This window comes from Amborella trichopoda, chromosome 8 (assembly GCF_054954075.1).
Source record: "Amborella trichopoda isolate Santa Cruz 75 chromosome 8, AtrichopodaSantaCruz75HAP2 v2.0, whole genome shotgun sequence".
Lineage (NCBI taxonomy): Eukaryota > Viridiplantae > Streptophyta > Magnoliopsida > Amborellales > Amborellaceae > Amborella > Amborella trichopoda.
This window is the reverse complement of record NC_142343.1, coordinates 35,806,028-35,830,306: the sequence shown is the minus strand read 5'-3', so window position 1 is coordinate 35,830,306 and position 24,279 is coordinate 35,806,028. Positions and strand designations below refer to the sequence as shown.

At 34.8% G+C, this 24,279-nt stretch overlaps 2 protein-coding genes and 1 long non-coding RNA gene across 3 annotated transcripts; 2 read left to right on the top strand and 1 right to left on the bottom strand.

The window, feature by feature from the left end:
• The first annotated feature begins 2,880 nt into the window (after window positions 1–2,880).
• LOC148781058 (uncharacterized) lies at window positions 2,881–12,055 on the top strand. The gene is made up of 2 exons (XR_016060612.1): window positions 2,881–3,037; window positions 11,245–12,055. It is a non-coding gene; the product is annotated as an uncharacterized LOC148781058 (long non-coding RNA).
• LOC18437167 (uncharacterized protein At5g01610) lies at window positions 3,591–12,550 on the bottom strand. The gene is made up of 3 exons (XM_006847383.4): window positions 12,323–12,550; window positions 7,717–7,771; window positions 3,591–4,307 (listed from the first exon to the last, which is right to left on the bottom strand). Exons 1-3 carry the CDS (start codon window positions 12,407–12,409, stop codon window positions 3,937–3,939), a joined length of 513 nt encoding a protein of 170 aa, XP_006847446.1. The 5' UTR covers window positions 12,410–12,550; the 3' UTR covers window positions 3,591–3,936.
• Window positions 12,551–16,496: 3,946 nt separating this feature from the next.
• On the top strand, window positions 16,497–22,695 carry EMB3147 (Acyl-carrier-protein S-malonyltransferase). The gene is made up of 10 exons (XM_088873642.1): window positions 16,497–17,095; window positions 19,205–19,290; window positions 19,479–19,545; window positions 19,712–19,854; window positions 20,468–20,516; window positions 20,622–20,759; window positions 20,852–20,932; window positions 21,775–21,951; window positions 22,158–22,244; window positions 22,404–22,695. Exons 1-10 carry the CDS (start codon window positions 16,814–16,816, stop codon window positions 22,464–22,466), a joined length of 1,173 nt encoding a protein of 390 aa, XP_088729768.1. The 5' UTR covers window positions 16,497–16,813; the 3' UTR covers window positions 22,467–22,695.
• Window positions 22,696–24,279: the final 1,584 nt, after the last annotated feature.

Here is a 24,279-nt window from a genome sequence, read left to right as displayed (position 1 = left end):
AAATATCTTATAGGTGTGTAATAAAAAAAAAAAACATGCATACGCCACATTTAAGCTTAACCTAAGATATAGAAAAAATAGATAAAATTAAAGTACATTTATGTTCTCAAGAAGGAAAAAGTTTATATAAGGATGCTACCTTATAATGTAGAACTACGGATGCCCCTCAAAAATCCATCGAAAAAGGTAGTTTTAATGTTGAAACACCCTTTGATTGATCATTTCGACATCGAGATGTATGACTATGAAAAATAAAAAGATTTTAAGTCTCTAAAATAGTGCATTTTAGAACATATTATCTACACTATCTATTTTCAAGATTTTTGTATGTTTATAGATCTATTTAAAAAGATTTGTTTTTTTTTAAATTTAAAATTTTATAATTAAATATAAAAATAGATTTTGAGATAATCCTAAGAACATTTTATATCAAAATTATATACCATGATAAAATTTGGAGGTGTACCTTACTTCTACGCCGCAAACTGTACCCGTGTTAAAATTAAAATATCTTTCCATTGTATGCCGACAACCCTACCCAGGTCAAGTCAAGAAAACCAGAAAGGAAATATCAATCAAATATCTTACATTGTATCCCGACAACCCCACCGATACCAAGTCAAGAAAAGCAGAAAGGAAATACGAATGAAGATGAGTGGCGTGAATCCTAGCCGAAACCGGAAAGAAGCGTGAACCCTGGCCTAAACCAGAAAGAAAATACGATATTGCAGCTGTTCTCTTGTCTCTAACAATCTTCTTTAAACTGTTCTCTTGTCTCTACCAATCTTTTTTAAACGTCTTATCCTTACTCTAATCTCTCTCTCTCTTTTTAACCATCTTTGAACCACTATCTCTCTTTCTAACCATCGTTTGAACCACTTACCCCTCTATATCTCTTTTTTGAGCTAGCAATCTTCTTTAAACCTCTTATCCTCTTTTTCTAAAATTTGTTATAATGATGCTTCTATTTCTTACTTTGATAAACTTGATCATCTTATGCTCATCATTTTTTCAGCTCTCCATGTAGAATTGATTTGCAGGTTTAAATGTTAGTATAAATAATGGTAAAAACTTCTCTAATTTTTCAAAATCCACTCTCTCTCCCCCACCCTGCTTTCTGACGCATTTGCTTTTGTATACATCGAAATAACTTCTTTTGGACATATTTGCCTTTGTATACATTGAAATAGCTTCTCTCCCCTACCCTGCCTTATGACATATTTGCCTTTGTATACATAGAAATAGCTTCTCCTTGATATATTTACTTTATATGCATCGAAATATCTGCTTTCCCCCACCCTGCCTTTTGATATATTTGCGTTTGTATACATCGAAATAGCTCCTTGACATATTTGCCTTTGTATACATCAAAATAGCTTCTCCTTCACTCGCCTTTGTATACATGGAAATAGCTTCTCTTTTTTTTCGGAAGAGAAGAACTTTATTCAAAAATATTTGAATGAATGTTAATCTCTAGCGAGAAAGAACTTTATTCAAAAATGTTTGAATGAATCTCCCTACGGTTATGAGTACCTTCTAAAAAGGGGAGAATTTTACAAAGTTAATATCTGGGGAGGAGATAACATTTGTGTAATTATTGCTAGTGGTTTTTTACCAGAATTGTAGATAGGGAGAAGACAACATGTGTAATCCAATAACTTAGAACACATCACCTGAAGACAACATTTGTGTAATCATTGCTAGTGGTTTTTTACCAGAATTGTAGATAGGGAGAAAATAACATGTGTAATCCAGTAACCAAGAACACATCACCTGCCACTAAGAAGTTCATCACCCTTCCAATCCAAGAAGCACATCACCTGTAACTAAGAAGCACATCACCCTTCCAATATCTTATAGAAGACCTTGGTTATTATTAGCTTGAAATATATTGGAAGAACTTTGTTATTATGAGCATGAAATTAAAGCATTTTATTTTGATTATCTCCAATATCTCATGAAAGACCTTGGTTATTATGAGCTTGAAATTAAAGCACTTTATTTTGATCATTTTAGTCAGATATTAGTTGAGAAATTTGGCGGGCGGATGCTATTCGCCTCATCCTCTTGGAAATATGTTAAAAGCTTGTTATCACCCACTGATTCCGTTGGTTCTTGGAAAGATGTTAAAAGCTTGCTATAGAGGCAAATATCTGTTTTCTTCTTGGAAATATGTTAAAAGCTTGCAATAGCAAATATCTTCTATCTTCTTGGAAACATGTTAAAAGCTTGATGTGGAGGCAAATATCTTCAGTCTGCCATTGATTTGAAGATGCATAATTTAGAACAAATTCATCGTACAAATGAGGAAAAGGTGTGAGTTACAATGAATGATGTACTCTCCCAGTGAGTTGAAAGCGCATTTCGCACAAGTCCGGAGGAAAATGTGTGCGTTACGTGAATGTACCCTGCCAGCACAATTCAAGACGCATAATTTGGAACAAATTCCTTCTAGATGCATTCCGAAACCACATGTACCGAGAATTCATGATTTATATCCCCCAAAAAAAGTTCATATATCCAGGATTTCAATCAATTCTAAAACTGAGATTTACAGGGAGCAACACAAGAGGTTAAACATCAATCAATAAGGATGGTATAATGTAAGACCACCATTAAGTAAATAGATCATGCACACACGGGGGCAAGGGAGAGAATGGGTTGGGATCAGAGAAAGAGATTAGGGGGTTTAGGGAGAGAGATTGAATTCTTATTTTGGGCCATGAGAAAATATTTTCTTAGGGTTAGGGTAAGGCTGGAATATACATTTCTTTATTTTGGGATTTCATGGAGAAAATAAATTCTCGCGGAATTATTTTTCCACCTCAAAATTTAGATCCAGAAGCTAGAAACGTGATTCCCACGAAAAAATTATTTCCAGCGATAATATACTTTTTGGTTGTCATCTACAAAGTTCACAGGAACACCGATCGACGAGTTCAAGCCTTTTTCTAGCACACGCGTGATAGCAGTGAATTCACGACCTTTCAGAAAACAGCAGGAAGTGGATGTGCTGGACATCTTTACTAGTCTTCGGGTAACGCATCTGTATCATTCATTTTCTATAATTTTTCTCTATAAAAATTTTCAGGTAGCTTTTATCTCTATAATTAAATATAAGTTATCTCTAAAATTTTAATATACTTTTACTCTAAAATTTAAAATTTGAGATAGTTTCTCTCTCGAATTCATGGGTGTTTTGACATGATTAATTGTATTTTATTTTATAAAGTAAGTATCTTCATAATGGGGGACTTCTAGCTGAAAATCAATTTTTTAGGGTAAAAATAAAGACATAAATCTTTTTATTTTTGGCTTGAGATGAAAAAAATAATTTCTGATAAAATACTTTTCTATCCTAAAATTTCGATCCAAACGCCAGAAATATGCCGTCTCTATAGAAAATAATTTCTCGAAATTTATTTCCACACATAACAGCCCCATATACATCCAAAAACTCCGATCACAAGTTTATTATTTATAAAACAGGGTAAACATGGGAAGCGGGCAAGTCGAGTCTGCGAGTTTTTCCACCTTCCGATTTTTTATTCACCGACCAAATTAATCCAAGATAACCATAAAGAAACTTATTGATTTCCAACTTCCAATTTTTTATTTCAACCCATGTCTTTGATGAAAGCCCAATACAATACTTTCTAATTGAAAAGGAGACTTACTGCACATGTTTCTAATTGAAAAGGACACTAACTGCAGTCTTCAACTAAAAAAGTCCAGACCCTACCTTTACGTAAGGATTTCACTGGTCCACTTTCTGCATTCCAAGCATTATCACTAACCTTACACCGTAATTCTTCAAATCAATAACTAACCAAGATGGAGAGCCCCTAATCAATAATCTCTACCCAGCCATGAACGGAAAGAGAAGGCGATTTTCGACAACTAGTTAGTAAACCAAGGAAATTACAACTTCTGTACTTAGAACTTATCCACACCCACACCATCTCGGAGCACCTCATAAGCTTCTCTAAGCCGGGCTTTCTTCACACCAACTGTGAAGTAAACCTTTGAACCTTCCGTCGAGATAGAAGTAACTTTGACCCATATCATCACCTTGGTCTTCATCCCCTCTATGTCACTAAGCTTTCCCTTCTCAAGATAACCAGTAACAACAGTGGTATAGCGCACTACTGATGAATCCTTGTAACCCACTTCGCATATGGATGGAATGAACACACTCAGCTTCCCTGTCTCTTCATTGAACTCATAGTTGGTCGCATCCCTTGGAAACAGGCCCATAGGCAAATCATACTCCTGCAGTAGCTCAGGTAGGGGCTTCTGCAACTTTCCTAGAGAGAGAGGGAGACAGATTTTGAGTGTGAAAATTCTCTCAGATATAAAATTGGGGATTAAATCCCTTATATAACAAAGTTTTTGAGGGCACAAAATACATAAGTACCACTGCATGAATATCTATTGACATTTAAGCTGCATTAAAATGGTGCCCACGTACAAACACATCTAGAGAGAGAGAGAGGGACTGAGTCATGTGGTAACAAAAAGCATCTTAATTGCAGAAGCAGGCCTTTAGGGAAATATGCTACATTTAAGCCTCAAGCTGTCCTTAGCAGTCATCCACAAATTTAATGAAGATCTCATTATGGCTTGGCGTCAGCCAGGCAAAACCAAATTAACTGAAATTGGGTTCAAAGCCATTAAAGTGGGTGAGTGAGTTTATGATGCTATCCAACATTAATGAGCATTTTTTGATGAATTTGGCCAAATTTATCCAAAGTCTGCTGAAATTACGATTTGATTGCGAGACATCACGGTTGATGATGACAAAAGGCCAAGATTCACAAACATAATTTTTTCTCATTCGCATACCAATAGATATTTCAGAGAGACTTCCATATGGGCGTCCAAAACAAAAACGTCCTGACCATTTCATATTCATTTTCATTGTTTGTTGATTGATCTTTAAAGAACACGTAGGACTAGTTTAGGCTTTACATGTCTCTGAGCAAAAAAACTACTTCATTTGTTATTCCAGAAAAAGCAAACACTTAATTTTCCTATAATGCAGCAGATTATATCCTGTGGTTATGTCTGCTCTGGTACTTAAGGCTTGAAATAATATGCTAAGTTATATTATAAAAGATAATAATAATAATAATAATAATAATAATAATAATAATAATAATAATTGTAGTAGTAGTAATAGTAATAGTAACAGCAACTCTAACATAATTGTAACAGTAATAGTAACAGTAACAGTAATGGTAATAGTAATAATAATAGTAATGATGGTGGTGGTGGTGGTGGTACTAGGTTGTCATAATTAATCTTGACCATTGGATGTGAAATTGGGTGGCTGCATTTATTCCATTGACCAAGCTCAAACTTCAAAAGAAATTTTCTCGAACTTTGTGATACACCCAAGCTATCAAATTTCACATCGGATGGTTGTAAGAAACTGTGACCACCTTGTATCAAAGGTAAATAGTCTCATTGTATACAATCCCATTACTTACTAGGACTAAAATTCGATGCAGGCTTTCATCATGGTTCCTTGCATTTTCCAAATTTTGCTTTCTCCATCCATCACGAATAGGACAACAAACATGAAATGCTCATGCATCCTCTTGGAATTAAAAGAATCCCTACTCTTATTTTCATTATATAGGATAAAGATTCTGTGAGCCATTTTGGCCGTCGAATCCGTTAAAATTCAATCCGAGTGATCCCGCCTATACTGCTCCTTAGTGCGGCTCACTATATATACATCTGTTTGTGTGTGTGTCTCTGCATGTGTGTGTCTCCGTGTATGTCTATGAGTGTGTGTGTGGGGGCCCGCGTCTGTGCACATGCCTAGATAGATATATAAATAGATAGAGAGAGAGAGAGAGAGTTAGCTAATCAAATACTCATGTTTGCCACCTTTTCTTTCTGTCATTCACCTTGACCCAAACACGAAAAGTTCCTAGTCTCCATGCATCACTTAACATTCTCCGTAAAACTATGATCTATTTTCAGCCATGGTCCTCCAATCTTCATTAAAAAAATTAAAAAAACATTTATTATTTTAAAAGCATACTGCTAAATAAAGCATGAGTTGTTGCATAATTCATAGATTTGAAACTATCCAAGGTGATGAAGCATGAAAGAAGTTGATCTGGTAGGCACAAAAATAAAAAGAAGTGTTGCAATGAAATTTGATGGAAATTAAACAAAAAGAATTATATCTTACCCATCATAATGATAACTACCCAACCCTAACATCCAATGCCACTTTATCTTTCCAATTATCATCACTATCAAGTTTCAATATCCATCCAGACAATGTTACCCATAATTAATTGCACTTTCTAGCACTAAGGAACCACAAACATATGGAGCATCTATAACAATTCTCCATGACAGAATAACTAGCCGGTTTTGTTGGGCAAAGAACATTTCTGAGTAAAAGTGTATATAGAATGACCCATCTGGGATAAGAAACACAACTATTGGGGAGAGAAAAGGTAAATATGGATCATCATCATCATCATCATCATCATAGCCTTTTCCCAATTAATTGGGATCGGCTACATGAATCCTGGTCCGCCATTCAGCTCTATTTAAGGCCATACCCTAAATAAGGCCATAAGTCCCCAAATCTTTTTTAAATACTTCCAACCACATCTTTTTGGGCCTACCCCTTACCCTTTTCAATCTTTCCTAACAGGAGTTATACTAGATCGATGCCACACATGGCCAACCCACCTAAGTCTACTCTCTCTCATCCTATCGCCTATTAGTGCCACACCTAAATTTTTCATTTCAATTCTATCCCTTCTTGTCTTGTCATTCATCCATCTCAACATCCTTGTCTCCTCTACACTCATTTTATGCGTATATTGTTTTTTTGTCTGCCCAACATTCCCATAAAGCAAAGTTGGTCTCACAGCTGTCCTATAGAACTTACCCTTCAGCTTTATTGGTATGCGGCGATAACATAAAATTCTAGTTGTACATCTCCATTTCGCCCACCCAACCCTAATGAAGGTAGGGATATCATTATTGAATCCTTGAACATATCACCAAGGAATTTGAAACTACCAATCAAGGGAGAGATATCATTGCCAAATATGGATATCGACCACAAATCAAGCGAGAGATATCATTGATAAATCCTTGAACATATCACCAAGGAATTAGAAACTACCAAAACTGCTATAATGGCTATTCATAGAAAAGTTAAAACTTGTTGGGCAGATAAGAGGGATTTATTAAAAAAAATTTATTAGCTGAACAACTTTTGGAAAGCCAAAACCATAGAGTTAATCTCACCATAACAGGCTATACAAGTCCAAAAAACCTTCAAAAAAATTTGAATCCAAAGAATAGTCGCCAAAAAAACATTAGTATGGTGCTCCTTATGTGCACTATGGTGGATGAATTACACATCAATCCCTACTTATTAGCCAATTTTGGTACTAAAGTCAGCAATTCAGCTCTGAAGCCACCAGATGAAGCCACTGTTCCATTCATCTGACCATGTAAAGAGTAGGCACAAGAACCATACAAATAATTCATTGATATTGTCCGAAAAATATTAGCATACAAATGGGTTCCTCACAAGGCTATCCAACTGGAAGGGCAAAGAGATACAACCACGTTTACCTTCGACTGAAACCCGCTTCGTCATAGTCTACTAATAATAAATTTCTAATTGCAAGAAATTGAAAGGTGAGGGAGTGAGACAGGAAATCACACCTTTAAATTTGTTGACCAACCATTTTGCTCCCCCTTCAATGCTGCTAGACAGTGACTGCATTCAAGATAAGCGCTAAGAGAATTACACAAAGAATCTTACATCCAATAGAAGCATGCCGCAAGACTATAACAAGCATTTCTTATGATTTTTAGTAAGACTATTATGTACACAATATAGGGTGTTGTTTAAATTACAACAACAACTTCAAGAGAAACACAAGATCAAGTTACCATTAAGCAGCAAATTACACAATTAGAAAGCTCATGTAGTTGCATGAAAGAATTGAAAGAAGACTTGGTTTACCAGCAGTTTATACAAATAAACTGCTTATACCTTTTTAAAAACCAAATAGCTAATAACTAAACCAATTGCTCCTACTAAGGGTTATACCTTTTTACGAACTACATTATCATCATCATCATCAAAGCCTTTTCCCAATTAATAGGGGTTGATTACATTAATCCTAGTTCACTATTCTGCTCTACTAAGGGTTATACGCTCAGTGAGGCCATAAGTCCCCATATCTTTTCTCACTACTTTCAATCATGTGTTTTTGGGCCTGATCCCTTGCCCTTTTTGAGCTTTCCACTTGGACTAACTTGCACCTCCTAACAAGTGTTGCACTGGTTCTGTGACTGCGCTACACATGGCCAGCCTACTTTCTTTCATCTTATCGCCTATTGGTACCACACATAAATTCTCCTGAATGTATCCATTTTGAATTCTATCCTTTCTTGTCTCGTCTCTCATCAGTCTCAATGTCTTCATCTCAACTACACTCATTCTATGGGTATATTGTTTCTTGACTGCCCAATGTTCCATCCCATAAAGCAAAGATGGTTTCACAATTGTCCTATAGAACTTGTCTTTCAGCTTCATTGGTATGCAGCGATTACATAAAACTCCGGTTGCACATATCCACTTCGCTCACCCAGCTCTAATTTTATCTACAACATCTTCCTCAATTTCTCAATTTTCCTGGATTACCGACCAAGATATCAAGAGTGCACTCTTTTTGGTATTTCCTGTCCATCAATCTTAACTATTTCCTCGTCTCTATTTCTATTAATACTGAACTTGCATTTGAAATACTCAGTCTAAGTTTGGCTAATTTTAAAACCCAAGTTTTACAAACTACATATGAGACAATATGTATGTCATCATTTTACATTTGCAAACACCATCAAAAGAGGGTAGATACCAACAACCAGCCCACTGGGATCTCATCCAACTGTTTGGGTAGCCAAGTTAATTGGAAATGAGCTCACTTTTGCAAGAAGCCCAACCCAAATCATTGACACTTCCTTGTTATCCCATAAAGATATTTTTACAGTGTTCTTTGCAAGAAGTCCCTTTTTTAAAAATCTCGACAGACTTTTTATCCCTTTTTCTTGTGGTGATAGTTACTTTGGTTCTCCAATGTTTTCCACAAAAATGTTAGTGATAATCACTTTTTTCACTTAAAAAAAGGACTTTGAATCATGTCAGGATCAAATTCAATAAGTTAAAAAGCTTTTTGGCCCTCAAGAAGAACAAATTAGTGAGGTCATAAAAAAGCCCCATCTGACGTGGTAATGTAGGTTCTTTTTTTATAGTAATGTAAGTTCAATAACCACCTTTTGAGTTTGAACACATTTGGCTCTCACTGCCCTTACAACTTAGTTCAAGATGGCGGTATTAGCGTCACTAATAATTAGCCAGTAGAGTTGTTAAAATTTTGTCAATAAAAAAATGAACTGCACTAAAACTTAATGGGAAAAGTTCATATAGATCCTAGGCTCTAAACAATCAAATTAGAGCCTACCTCAAAACGTTCAATAGAAGAGGTTGTTTTGATGCCCAAATATCATCAAATTGGTCATCTCGACATCAAGATGCATGTACATGAAAAAAAATGGATTTCAAGTTTTGGAAATAGTGCATCTTGTATCGCATTTTTGGACCGTCAATTTTCAAGATTTTCAAGTTTTCATAGATATGCTCGATCTGCACTATATTTGAAGCTTTAAATTTTAAACTAAAGATGAAAATACAATTTAAGGCTATCACAAAACTTTCCAGTACTGAAACCATATTTCTCAACACTATTCGAAGGTGGGCTCTAATTTGATTGTTCAGAGCCTCGGCTCTATACAAACCGCACCCAAAATTAATTGATTTAGCATAAAGATGTTCTTGGAAACATTTCCAAATAAAATCATATTTGATCAAGGCCATTCCTTCTGAATGATAGCCTCCTCGAATCACAGAACAAGTTATTTTTAAAGTCAAAGTACACTATAAAGTGCAGATGACAAAAAAACTTGTACCCCAAGAAGCAAATGACATTTAAAAGCTTATCTTAGACTGATGTAGACGTATCTATGCGATGTTTTGATATTTTTATAACAAACTAGATTTTACTATTGCATTCTACATAAATATAAACCAATCTAACCATATTAAATAAGCATAGATCCATACCAAATACGTGGCATAACTCAGCAGATGAATGACAACCTTTAGAACTCCATGAAAACGTGGCGGCACAGGGTAAGAGACAAATATCAAGCTTGTCCTTAAACCCTTTGAATTTTTTCCACAAATAGGATGTTTAAAGAATAAAAGACTATTTTCTCTTTTACTTATTCTGTGAAAACCCCCCAAATCTTCCCCCTGAACTATTTGCCCCTCTTATTAATTAACATTAAAATCCCCTTGTAACAATAGAACAAAAGAAAGGCAGCGAATAGAACATTTTTTGTTAAGTTTCCTTTGTTGTTTTGTGATATCAATTCTAAAATGGTAACTATGCATGTATTTCAATTAACACTCTTTCTCTCTAGAATTCAAGCATATATTTTCTTGGGTAAGTAAATATTAACTATAATGGCATATACAATGCAATTGCTATTGCATTATTCCTGGACAACCCCCTATATATATGGCAAAGAAAAATATATATTTGTATGTACGTGTGTTTGTGAGTGTGTAAAAAGAAAACCAAGAAGAATGTTTTGGGATTTTTACCCAAAATAAGAAGGGAAAAATAATCCTTGATATGCTTCCTCTTTGGTACAGAGTTCTCAACCTTGTCATTCATCCCCTGACTTATGCCACGTATTTGGTACGGGCATAGTAATATGGCTATATAGGTCGGACATAGTAATATCGCTATATGGTTTTATATTCATGTAGAATGGCGCAGTTAAGTTTACCCCCTTGTAAAATATCCTGAATATATTTGTTAAACAGTGGGTTTATTCTGTTTATGTTCATGTATATTTCATACAATGAGTAGTGTCTACCTGTCACTCTAATTCTTTATTATGTCTAAGGCCCTAACGTGAGGTTCAAATTTGCAATTGTCTTTGCATTTATGACCAAGGGCATAATGGTCTTGAGGCGTTATGTAAAGCATTACACTACTATATACCTCACTTAGTGGAGTTTAGAATGACAAGGGAAATTAAGCTCTTCTTTCCTTCATATGATTATTCCTCTCTCTTCTGCTTCCATCATTACTCACTGGATTCAACAATGTTTAGGAGTAAATAGGATCTCCATCCAGAACTTCTGGCCTTTCTTGGAATTGATCCAGACCTTTTCCATTTGAATTGGGAAATAGATATCTAAGTCCCGCCATTTGAGAGGGCCTTGAGTAATTTTTTGGATTCCCTCTGGTTTCTGCCACTCTATGCTCAAAACATAGCTCCCTCCTCAAATATATATCACGTAAGACGCATCAAGCAAGTGCTAGACAGAATATACAGTACTAGATACTACATTTTCGGCAATTGATGGTATCCATTTCAAGTGAGGAGTGAAAGTCTAGTACCATGGCCTACACTACTCAAGAAATGATTTGGGAGAAAAAGTCATTGACTGCTATAGGAGAATCTGCTGGGATAGGGTGCAAAGCCAAGATGTCTGCTTGTGCTTGTCCATTGACAGCTTTTTGTGACACATAGGTTATGTCAAACTCCATGAGGAGCAATGACCATTTTGGAAGACGGCCAGATCGACAAGCATGACATCCATATTATCGAGTACTAATATCTCATGCAAGGACCAAATGTATTGAAGTTTTTCAGCACATCAGAGAAAAGGGGGCCAAAGGCATCAAAACTAAAGAGTATCCTCCCAAGTCCCAAGAAATATCAATGGAAAATATTTTCACCAAAGGAAAGCAGAGATATCAGCTAAATTAGTCCACAGAAATATCAATGGCATACACTTTAACCAATTTATTTCTGCATCTGGATATCTCCCCTTCGATTGCAAACACAGTACTAATCCATGTCTTCGCTCCCATCTTATTAAAGTAAGGCTATAAGAATAACAACAAAATCACCTCAATTGTTTTCTTTCCGATTATTAACTAACAGTACAAGTAGCATCAATCTCTCTCTCTCTCTACAATGTGAATGGATGCATGTAAAGGCATACCAAGATGAAGCTAAACTCAATCAGAAATTAGGTCAAACGCATCAACTGAATCGCACACAAATAAAACCCACAATTCGAGAAGCAAAAATCATTTCATAGAATAAATTGATCATAATAATCATAATAGATTAACGTAATTTAGTTTGAAAACAAATCTATATGAGAGAGAGAGCACACGTTAATGTCGTCTCCGACGGAAGATATCTCCTTGTTGGCTCTCCGGGAGAACCAATAGGAACCCACTTTGTTCAAAACCTGATCCATGAGAGAGAAAGAGAGAGTAGGGCGCTTCAGATGACCTAACCAGAGACTGAGAGAGGAAGGCTAGGGCAGCGTCTTGGGTAGAGAGAGAGAGAGGGAGAGGGCGAGACCCGCTCTTTGCCCTTCCCGGCAAAAAGTAAGCTCACCAAGTCACGGTCGCAGACGAAATATTCAAGGACAGGGGTAAGTTGGGAAATTAAGGTAAAATCTTCCACTTTCTCTCTGAGTTTTTGCGCGGTTGCTTTGTTACATTAATGAAGATAATTAATGATGTGACTTTTCTCATCGGTTGGATTTTTTTAAAATGTTTATAGAAGAGAGGAGTTTTTAAAAGACCGAGGTTCTAAACAATCAAAGTGAAGCGCACCTTAAGTAGTGTCCAGATATGTCGCTTCAATATTGAAAATCGTTGTAATAGCTTTAAAATTTATTTTTATATCTGATTATAAAATTTAAAGCTTCAAAAATAATATAGATTGAATAAATTTATGAATATTTGAAAATCTTGAAAATTGACGATCTGAAAATACATTATAAGATGCAATATTTTTAAAACTTGAAATCAATTCTTTTCTCATGCATCTTAAGGTGAAAATGATCAATTTGATGATTTTTTAACATCAAAACAACCTCTTTTAATGAAATTTTTGAAATGAGCTCTAATTTGATTGTTTAGAACCTCAGCTTTATATAAATTTTTTTATTATATTATATATTATTATGGTGAAATAAATAATAAACGTAAAATATTTGGGTTGGGTCGACGTAGACCCAGGCCCAACCCGGCCTGATATGGGGTCCTCTGTTCTAGACCCAGATCCCGTATATCGATTCCAGAATATAACCCAAGTCAAATCAACTTCCGCAAGTTAACCCAACCTGTTACCCGCACCTAAATGTATCCTGCTTCGAATATGGATATGAAAACCGGTGCTTTAAAATCGGGATATATGGGTTGAACCGATTATCTTCGCGTTTAGAGCCGGCTAGATCGGTGAGTTGAACAAGTTATCCAATGTTTTTAATAGAAACCTGGGCAAAACGGGAGGTGTACCGTTCAAAGCGGTACCACACTAGTTCTTAGCTAACTCGGCAAAATTTAATGGAAATGTTAGGAGACTATTTACTTTGGTATGGACCAGTGTTTAAAAAAACGTTGAGTCGAACCGGAGCATGGACGGATCGAATTGACGAAAAAAACGGGAATCGTCTGGTTCTGCACAGTGACTCGCCGATTCACTGTACGGAATCGGCGAGTCCCCCGTACAGTGAATCGGCGAGTCACGTACGGAATTTTTTTTTTTTTTTTTTTTTTGTTTTGTAATACTTGATCGATTTTTTTGTAATCCACGATCGAATTGTGTTTTTTTTTTTTTGTAATCCATGATAGAATTTTTTTTTTTTTTTTTTGTTTTTGTAACCCATGATAGAATTTTTTGTAATCCATGATCGAATTTTTTGTAATCTATGATCGAAATGTTTGTTTTTTTTTCTTGTAATCCATGATCGAATTTTTTGTTTTTTTTTTTTTTTTGTAACCCATGATAGAATTTTTTGTAATCCATGATTGAATTTTTTTGTAATCCATGATCAAATTGTTTTTTTCTTTTTTTGTAATCCACGATGGAATTTTTTGTTTTTCTATGCTTTTTTTTTTTTTGTAATCCATGATCGAATTTTATGTAATCCATGATCGAATTTTTTGTAATCCATGATCGAATATTTTGTAGTCCATGATCGATTTTTTTGTAATCCATGATTGAATTTTTTGAAATTTGTGATTTTTTTTTTTTAATCCATGATCGAATTTTTTTTTGTAATCCATGATAGAATTTTTTGAAAATTTGTGATTTTTTTTTTTTAATCCATGATCGAATTTTTTTTTGTAATCCATGATATAATTTTTTGAAAATTTGTGATTTTTTTTTTTTAATCCATGATCTATTTTTTTGAAAATTTGTTAATTTTTTTTTTTAATCCATATTATTTAAAGAGAAAATGAGAGAGGTGATGATTCTGAGGCCACCCTATCCCAGCCATATTATTCACATATCGAGTCCTAACAGCAACAGTGTAGGGATGAGCACGACAGTGCAGGTGAGCATGAAAGATGGACAAGCTTCAGGGATTTTAGATTAGGAACACAACAAAACACTAACACTCAGGGATTTGGGAATAGTCAGACGCCTGCTAATATCGATGATTCGTTTTTAGATCGAATCAATGAATTGTTAAACGAATTCAATCAATGGCACCAGCGTGACCAAGAAGAACAATAACGTCGTCTATCATTTTTTTTTTAAATCATATGTTACTAAATTTATACTTTATTGTAGTCCATGTATGTTGATATACTTATTCCATGATAATTCTATGTTTATCCTTTTGTGTGATGTAAATTAATGCTGAATGGCAGTTCATGCAGGGAAATAACATATCAATATTCGCATATTCATTCAAAAACATGAAAATTTTTAATGGAGTACCCTCATTTCCTAAAAAATAATATTTATAATAAATTTTAATAAATTTTTTGGATTTTTTTTAAGCTTTATTCTGACCGATTCACTCGATTCCTGATCTGAATCGTCGATTCGCCGATCCGGATCGGTTTTTGGGTGCCCGATCCGGGTCACCGATCCGTTTTTTAAACCATTGGTATTGACCATTTGAAATCGGGTTGTTAAAGATATGTTATTGTTTGCGTAAAAAATCCAAAATAAAATCTCTAGACAGTTGTGACATATTTTTATTTATTACATTTCACATCCTCGGCATGATCATCAAAGCTTTTTTTAAACTAATTGGAGTCCACTGTAAGTCTGCAATTATACTCTATTAAGGGTTATATCCTCAGTGTCGTCATAAGTTCTTATGTTAGATTTCATATCTAGTGGCTAAAAGTGATTATGACCTTCTTGTATAAAAAATAAAAGATTGTCTACAAATAGATCATTTATCTTGATTATAAAGACGTCACAACTAATCGTACTCATTAGATGTCAAATTGAATGGCTTGGAGTAAGTGACAAACGTCGAATTTTTTTTTTTGGAAATTTGTATCCATTCAATAATACTCTTACAACCATCTATTTTTAAATTTAAAGAATAATAATGATTGTCGCTCCTTGTACAAAAGATAAATAGTCTCTTTATATACTTTCTCTAATAGAAAAAAATTATTTAAGGTTGACACCTTAAATGGTAGAACCAAGGCGTACCTAGAAAATCCATTGGAAAATGTTATTTTTATCATCTCGACATCATGATGTATGAATATAGGAAAAAGAAATATTTCGAGCTTCAAAAATGGTACATCTTGCAATACATTATCTGAAACATTTATTTTGAAGATTTTTATGCTTTTATAGATATGCTTGATTTGAACTATTTTTTTAGTTTAGAATTTTATAATTAATGATAAAAACAAATTTTCGGGGCATCCCAAAATTTTTGACACTAGAATTGCATCTGATGACAAAGTTTGGAAGTGCGCTTTATTTTGATTGTTTATGTAAAATCAAAAGGTCGATTTGATTGTTTATGTAAAATCAAAAGGTCGAGTGTGTGATTTATTAGACTCAAAATTCATATAAATAAAAATAATAATAATAAAAAGGTTTTATGCTATGTGGTGGTATCAATTGAGGCCGAACCTGGCATCCAAGTAGAGCCTTTTTGGGCCACACGTGCTAGACAATGGCAGACTTGAAGTAACTAATTTGTTGGCATTTGATGGTTAGGATTAGTCATGACTTCCTTATTCTAAAGAGGGATGAGGGATGATCTTATAATAATACAATCCCTTAAAATAAATCAGGTACACGTTTTTTGTGAATCAGCTAACTCACATATTACCGTGCCATCCCTTGTCTATCCAACGTCCATCTCTACTATGGATGTAAAAAATGCTTAGTCCACCATCGCCCCAATCCTACTTACTCGAAAAAAAAATATATTATGTCCACTAAATTAACATTTCTATTGTATTTAAAAAAAAAATTAAAATTTAAAATTATTGTCATGAGAATATTGAACTCTAAAATTTTGGATGAAAATATATCCTATTGATATATTTTGTAGGGAGACCGCACAAAAATAGTGTGAGCGGGCCGACTCACCAAACATTTTTCCTTATTTTAATGGATCACAAATATATCCGCCCTGAAACATCAGAAACTCCGTCACTCCCTCTGCATTACTTACTCTGCTCCTCTTCTGTCTACTTTTGAGTCTCCAACTCAAAGCTTCTCTCAAATCCCATTTCTCTCACTACAAAGAATACTTTATTTCTCTCTCTAGAAATAATACTCCATTTTTCTCTTACCGATCTTAAATTCTCTCTGTTCCCTGCAAATTTGCACTCTCTCTCTCTAAAATTTCATTCTCTCTCTTAATCTCTCTGAGATGTGTTCTTCGATCTCCTCTGCGTCTGCAATTTGCAGGATTCAATCTGCATCGCCCAAGCTTTCTCTGGTTTCTTCTACAAGAAGTTGCAATGTAGAGTGCCTTAAGAGCATCAACTTTCAAGGTTTCTCTGGCTTGAGACATGGATTACTCAAGAAATTACCTGGAGCTATATCAAGATCGAGAATTTCGATGAGTACTTCAGTTTCCGCTCCCACGGTGGTTGATGATACCTTATTTTCGGATTACGAGCCCACTTGTGCATTTCTGTTTCCTGGTCAGGTGCGAGATATCACTACTTGTGTTATTTTTCTTTTTCCTTTTCCCAATTCAAAGAGCCTATTGACAATCTTGCGGTAATTTATTTGAATTTTTGTGATGAAAATGGATTTAATTTTTTAAAGGTAAAACTAGATCATATTATTGTAAAATCTATAATTTTGTCAGTTAGATTGGAAGACATGTTTATTCATGTGCTGTATTGGTTTAGGTTTGCAAATATTTAGTTCTGGCCTGCATTTCTCTCTCTCTCTCTCTCTCTCTCTCTCTCTCTCTCTCTCTCTCTCTCTCTCTCTCTCTCTCACACACACACACACACACACTTGTCAAGATAATGATTTTTTTTTCTTTTTGTATTTCAAATTTATGGCTTTTCTTTTCTTGTTAGAGGATATGTCGATGTTATTGGTTTGTCTATGCTGTTGTATTGCACCTATTTTAAAAATCTTTGTATGGTATTTACTGATTTAAATGCAATAAAAAGACTTGGTGAAATTAGTCATATTTGCTAAATTGGAGAGTGATAAAACTGCTTGCTTAATTATCCTGGCTAAAAAGATGAAATTGGAAGTTTAAATAAATGGGTACCTGTGATTTATTTTTGTGGCATTTAGTACATAATTTACTGGATTAGTTCTGAAGCGGACAGATTTTCTGGAATCTAACTTGCTTCTTCGACATTTCCTCCACGTAAAATAAAAGAATTGAAAATCTGAAAGATTTTATTTTTAAGAATTTTTGGAAAAAATCTGGACGATGGCTTTTCAGATTTAGCAGGATATATGACAAGTTTTATGAGTTGTTGGTTTCTGATATCAGTGGCTTTGTACATGTCATGATCGGAATATTGAGATACATTAGGTAGGAATTGTCAAATCAGGAGATGGGCCAGTTGTAGGGAAATGTTTGAGATATTGGACTCGAATATTTAATAGAAAATTTGTACTCTGTTTACATGAACCTTGTTACCTATGGGCGCGAGATGGGTGTGGATGAGATAGATATCGGTAGCTTTCTTGAACTGGCCTATGTATGGGGCCTTCACTTATTTGTGAGTATTTCCTTACCATTGTATTGAAAGACATTCGATTACTTGAAGAGTAATGAGACCATTCACTTTTGGTAAGAAAAGGTCATAACCACCCCTAGCCGTCAGATGTAAAATCATGTGCCTGTGGGCGTATTTTGACTGTGCTGAAAGTCTGAGAAAGTTTCCGAGAACTTTGTGGAGAAATGACGCACCCCAACTGGCTGGTTTGGCATTTGACGGCTTGAGGTGTGTTTGTCACCCTTGTGTTAGAAAGGTAATATCTTATTGTATACAATCCCTTTTTTCTCTGACTGGGACCTGTGTGCATATGGTCCCTATCTTAGTTTAGATGTGATCAATTAGACAAAAGAAGGCATCCATCAGCCTAAAATATGCAGCTACGTAGAGCTATAATGGGCAGCACGACTCGGCTTTTCGGTGAAGTACGAAGAATCTATTTTCTTTTTCTTTTATAGTATCTGATCACATAATCATCGCCTTTTTTTTTCTTTTTTGATGTCATAAATGTTTCCATCATTGGTGGTACAAACCAGCATAGTTTTGTATAGATGTCCACCAATTGTCTGAGCGCTTATTGTAGGAAGTGCATCATAAATTGAAGATCAAGTGTTGCACACATGAACTTGCATAAACATAATAAAACATCAGATTACAATGGGCATGGAGTGACATTGTAGATTCAAGAAATACCCTTAGGGTCTTGTTGATCAGATGACTCAGTTGGATTGAGCCACATGCACCATGGCCCCATGGCACCACGAAAATCAGATACTTCTGAAACACTGGTAAAAATATAAAGACCGCCTTAGCCATCCTTGGGAATTTGTTCTCCTTGGAGGTTTACTCGGATTCTATAAATTGTAAGATGGGCCAGTAATTTCTCAGAATAAGAAACAAGCAATTCTTGCCATGATTTTGACCTTCTGGAATTCGATAATTGTTCATAATTATTGATATCTGCTTTCAAATTTTATCCTTGCCTTCTTTTCGATAGCCACATCATGGTGCTAAGTCTTGTATCTGTTAAATGTGATTGCAAAGATTTTGTTATCTTGTCACAGGGTGCTCAGGCTGTTGGAATGGGTAAGGATGCTCAGAGTGTGCAAGCCGGTGCTGAACTATTTCTAAAGGCCAATGAGATCCTTGGGTAAGGTTAATTAAAACCATTGCCTAGCTTACTCTTTTACCTTTTTGGTTTGTAGCTTGTCACCTTATGAAGGAGATCAATCGCATGTGTATTTTTACTTTTAATTTGGAAACCGTTGTACTGTTTGCCTTTCGTGAGGTAAATTCCTAGAACTCTCATTCTCATTTAATTTTTGTCCAATGGCTCAGTTACGATCTTCTGGATGTGTGCTTGAATGGACCAAAAGAAAAACTGGATTCAACAGTAATAAGCCAGGTAGCTGCATTTCCTAAACTGAAATATAAGGACTGCCTGGGTTTCTTTATATTTGCAATTTAGTGATTCTTAATGAGCAAACTTGCAACCTTTTTTTAAGTATTGCACCAATACTTAATTACATATTTGATATTTTTTTGTTCTCTGAATGGATCTGTCTTTGCAGCCTGCAATCTATGTTACAAGCTTAGCTGCTGTTGAAGTACTACGAGCTCGTGATGGGGGACAGCAAATAATTGATTCTGTGGATGTCACATGTGGTCTTAGTTTGGGAGAGTACACTGCACTTGCATTTGCTGGAGCTTTTAGGTACTTATAACCTTAGAGCGTCTGTAGTACAATATGTATTTGTGACTTATTAGTAGTGCTTGTCTTTTTAAGTGAGCTATAATCCAATTTGGAAAGGTAGTATACTTCATTTCTCATGAATGCATAAGCAAGGAAATAAAATGTTGATTTTTTATTTTATAGTAATAAAATGTGGATTTTGTCAAAAAGAGAAAAAGTAATCAGTAATTTGTTTGTTACTGCTCCATGGTCCATGATTTGCTTGGAGAGTTTGCCCTTCTTATTTACAATAAACAACCCAATTTTCTGGTATGACTAGATCGCCAAAACGAGAAAAAAAAGATGGGAAAGGGGTGTTAAGGAGATGGCGAGATAGCATCTCAAATGGCCATCGCTCCCCTAAACTCTGCAAGAACTGTATTCTGGAGCACTCCATACTTGTATTACTCAACTCTCATGGATATGTGAGCAGAGCAAGTAATTATTTTATTATCAAATGTGGACTTCGTACTCATAGAAAAAATGCATTGTGGATTTATCAGCTTGAATTTATTTGAGTTCCTGCATGTATCCTTTGAGAAACTCTTTTGTAATTATCTCTTTAAGTTTTTGATAGTTTTGCTTGATATTTTAGCTTTGAAGATGGGCTCAAGCTCGTCAAACTGAGAGGTGAAGCCATGCAGGTCCGAATCGAATAGTTCTTTCACAATTTACTTCATTTATTATTTGGTAATTTCTATTTTTGAGTGCTTATAGCAATGGATATGATTCTCTCACTTCTTAACCAGGAAGCTTCAGATGCTGCTAAAAGTGCTATGGTTAGCGTAATAGGACTTGATTCAGAAAAAGTCCAAATGTTGTGTGATGCAGCCAACGAGGAAGTTGATGAGCAAAATAAAGTTCAAATTGCAAATTTCCTTTGCACCGTGAGTTCCTTTAATATGATTCTTCTCTTATTAGAATTTCCGGGTGCTTTGGAAATGCAATCCTTACATGATAAAATGTTGTTTGGTTGTAGGGAAACTATGCAGTCTCTGGGGGAGTGAAAGGAGTGGAAGCAGTGGAGGCCAAGGCAAAGTCATTTAAAGCAAGGATGACAGTAAGTACTCTGTGTACAATGCATTTCTTTTTCCAGTTGTTCTTTTTCCTTCTTTTTCAGTATATTTGGCTTTAATCCGAGTATGGTACTTCAGTTCCTTTAATAATGTCATGAAATATAATTCTGTTTATTAGACAGCTCCCAACTTCAGCATTTCTTACTCCACAAGATTTTAACTTATTTATAAAACAAAAGGCCGTGAGGGTTGGCAGGTGCTGATGCATGAGATCTGGTTTTTAATCTCGTCTCATGGCCTGCACCTTCAAGGGAGCAGAATGCCAAATTGTATTTCTGTGGTCTTCTCTCTCTCTCTCTCCCTCTCTCTCTCTCTGCTCTGTTTATTTTTATTTTTCTCATTTCCTTTTGTTCCTTGTATACTCTTCTTCCCTTCTGAAGTCACTTTAGGAATAGGATATTTACCATTAAAACATCCATCTTCATCGTCCAAATTTGTGGCAAAGTACTATGGATACTGCTGCAACTTTAGTCTTAATGTTATTCCTTTTCTTCCCCTCATGATAACATTAGTACCATACTGATTTATTATGAGGCTTCCACACTTCTCATGCTTTGATTGATCTTATGTATAATTGTATCACCAAATCTTTGATGTTTCTGTATTATTCAAGCATGTAGTAATGAATATTCCCATTTTCTGAAATATCCGAATCATAACAAGAGACTTCAAATAAGATAGTTGTCCCAATATTCTGAGATACCCCGCCTCATCTCACCTCCTCTTTATTTTTTTTACTGATTTTTATGCTATAGAAAAATAATTTATACATCAATGTATGAATTTGCAAGAAAATTTTAAGTTTTGAACACGTCTATTCTTGTAGGTTCGCCTAGCTGTTGCAGGGGCATTCCATACCCGCTTCATGGAACCTGCTGTTTCAAGGCTTGAAGCAGCATTGGCATTAACAAATATTAAAACTCCAAGAATACCTGTCATATCAAATGTTGATGCCCAGCCACACTCAGATCCTGACACCATTAAGAAGATATTGGCCCGTCAGGTGGAACTCTTGCTTTTTGTCACTCCAAATTTCACTTGAAATTTTCCTTCTGTCTTATGGGATCATTGCCATTCTTTATTTCTTATTTTTCTTATGAGAATGTGGAAATTGTGCAAATTATTATTGCCTCCTGTTTGTCAAAGTCTCTCGACTTACTTTTTTTGTCGGGTTCGGATTTCTCTTTTGCTTTTCGGGGAATTTCACAGGTTACGTCTCCTGTTCAATGGGAAACAACAGTGAAGACTCTAATGAGCAAAGGTCTCAAAAAAAGCTATGAATTGGGGCCAGGAAAGGTATGACTGGCATTGCTACATAAAGATGGAGAGGGAGGCAGATCCTGCCTACATCTTGCCTCTTTGTGTGTGTGAGAGAGAGTCTTCAACATTGATGGTATTTTCAATACTTGAGATTGGTGGCTTTCTTATTAATATTTTCCTTGAATATTGCTTCAGGTTATTGCTGGGATAGTTAAAAGGATGAATAAGGGGGCCGATATTAAGAACATTACTGCGTAGCGTAACAAGATTCATTTTCCGAGAACACCATTTCCACAGAGTATGCAGGCAAGCTCTTTGTATGATCCAACAGTGTATGCACACATAAAATAACCCTTTTTGTTCCTTGACTATCTTATGAAAATGTTTTTGTGGCGATTCCTTTTCTGGGATTTTGAGAGTTAATAACTTTGTAGAACCATTCATTATACTATTCATTAATACTATGATGTGAGATTTTTGAGTGTCACATTTGAGGAGGGAAAAGGTTTATATATGGTGTAAATCTCGTACCATTGAAGTAAGGTGCATCCCAAAAATCATCTAGAAGAGAATGTTCCAATGTTCAAAAATCCTTCAATTTCATCATTTTGACCTCAAGATGTATGGATAACAAGAAAAAAAGTAATTTAAGTCCAAAAAATTGGACATCGTGTAACAAATTATATATCAATTTTCAAGATTTGGAATTATTTATATATCTTCTCATTCTGTTCCTTTTTGTAATTTTAAATTTCATAACCAGCAATAAAAATAGATTATCAAGCCAGGTTCCCATCACTGAACTACATCTCCAAAAAAAAAAAAAAAAAAATGGAAGTGCACTCCTACAGTAACAGGAGGGACCTTATAGAAACCTCTCCATTTGAGGAGATGCTTTGCTTGGGCGTTCATGCTTGAGCGACAGAGAGCGAGATACATGCTCTCATTCTCATCCCATCCTACGGTACCTACCAATGGTTTAAAAAACAGATCGGTGATCCGGATCGGGCTTCCAAAAAATCAATCGGGTGAATCGGTCCGAATAAAGCTTAAAAAAAATTCGAAAAAATTATTAAAATTCATTATAAATATTGTTTTTTAGGAATTCAATAAAAAATGAGGGTATTCCATTAAGAATTTTCATGTTTTTGAATGAATATGCGAATATTGATATGTTCTTTCCCTGCATGAACCGTCATTCAGCATTTAATTTACAGTATTTCGTGCTCATCCCTACACTGTTGCTGTTGGGACTCGATATGTGAATAATATGGCTGGGATAGGGTGGCCTCAGAATCATCATCTCTCTCGTTTTCTCTTTGAATAATATGGATTAAAAAAAAAAAAAAAAACAAATTTTCAAAAAAATCAATCATGGATTAAAAAAAAAATCACAAATTTTCAAAAAATTCTATCATGGATTACAAAAAAAAATTCGATCATGGATTAAACAAAAAAAATCACAAATTTTCAAAAAATTCAATCATGGATTACATAAAATTCGATCATGGATTACATAAAATTCGATCATGGATTACATAAAATTCGATCATGGATTACAAAAAAAAACAAACAAAAAAAAACAAAAAATTCAATTGTAGATTACAAAAAAAGAAAAAAATAGTTCGATCATGGATTACAAAAAATTCAATCATGAATTACAAAAAACTCTATCATGGGTTACAAAAAAAGCAAAAAACAAAAAATTCAATCATGGATTACAAAAAAAAAAACAAACATTTCGATCAAGGATTACAAAAAAAAAACAAACATTTCGATCATGTATTACAAAACATTCGATCATGGATTACAAAAAATTCTATCATGGGTTACAAAAAAAAAAAAAAAATCGATCATGGATTACAAGAAAAGAAAACAAACATTTCGATCATGGATTACAAAAAATTCTATTATGGGTTACAAAAAACCAAAAAATTCGATCATGGATTACAAAAAAACAAAAACAATTCGATCATGGATTACAAAAAAAAAAAAAAAAAAAATATCCGTACGGAATCGTCGATTCACTGTTCGGACTCGCCGATTCCGTACAGTGAATTGGCGATTCACT

Coding starts and splice junctions, on each gene's coding strand:
- EMB3147 (XM_088873642.1), top strand. CDS start 16,814: ATGTGTTCTTCGATCTCCTCTGCGTCTGCAATTTGCAGGATTCAATCT. Junction 17,096..19,204: donor CATTTCTGTTTCCTGGTCAG/GTGCGAGATATC, acceptor ATCTTGTCACAG/GGTGCTCAGGCTGTTGGAAT. Junction 20,760..20,851: donor TTGCAAATTTCCTTTGCACC/GTGAGTTCCTTT, acceptor GTTTGGTTGTAG/GGAAACTATGCAGTCTCTGG.
- LOC18437167 (XM_006847383.4), bottom strand. CDS start 12,409: ATGGATCAGGTTTTGAACAAAGTGGGTTCCTATTGGTTCTCCCGGAGA. Junction 7,772..12,322: donor CCGTCGGAGACGACATTAAC/GTGTGCTCTCTC, acceptor TCTTGAATGCAG/TCACTGTCTAGCAGCATTGA. Junction 4,308..7,716: donor GTTGGTCAACAAATTTAAAG/GTGTGATTTCCT, acceptor CTCTCTCTCTAG/GAAAGTTGCAGAAGCCCCTA.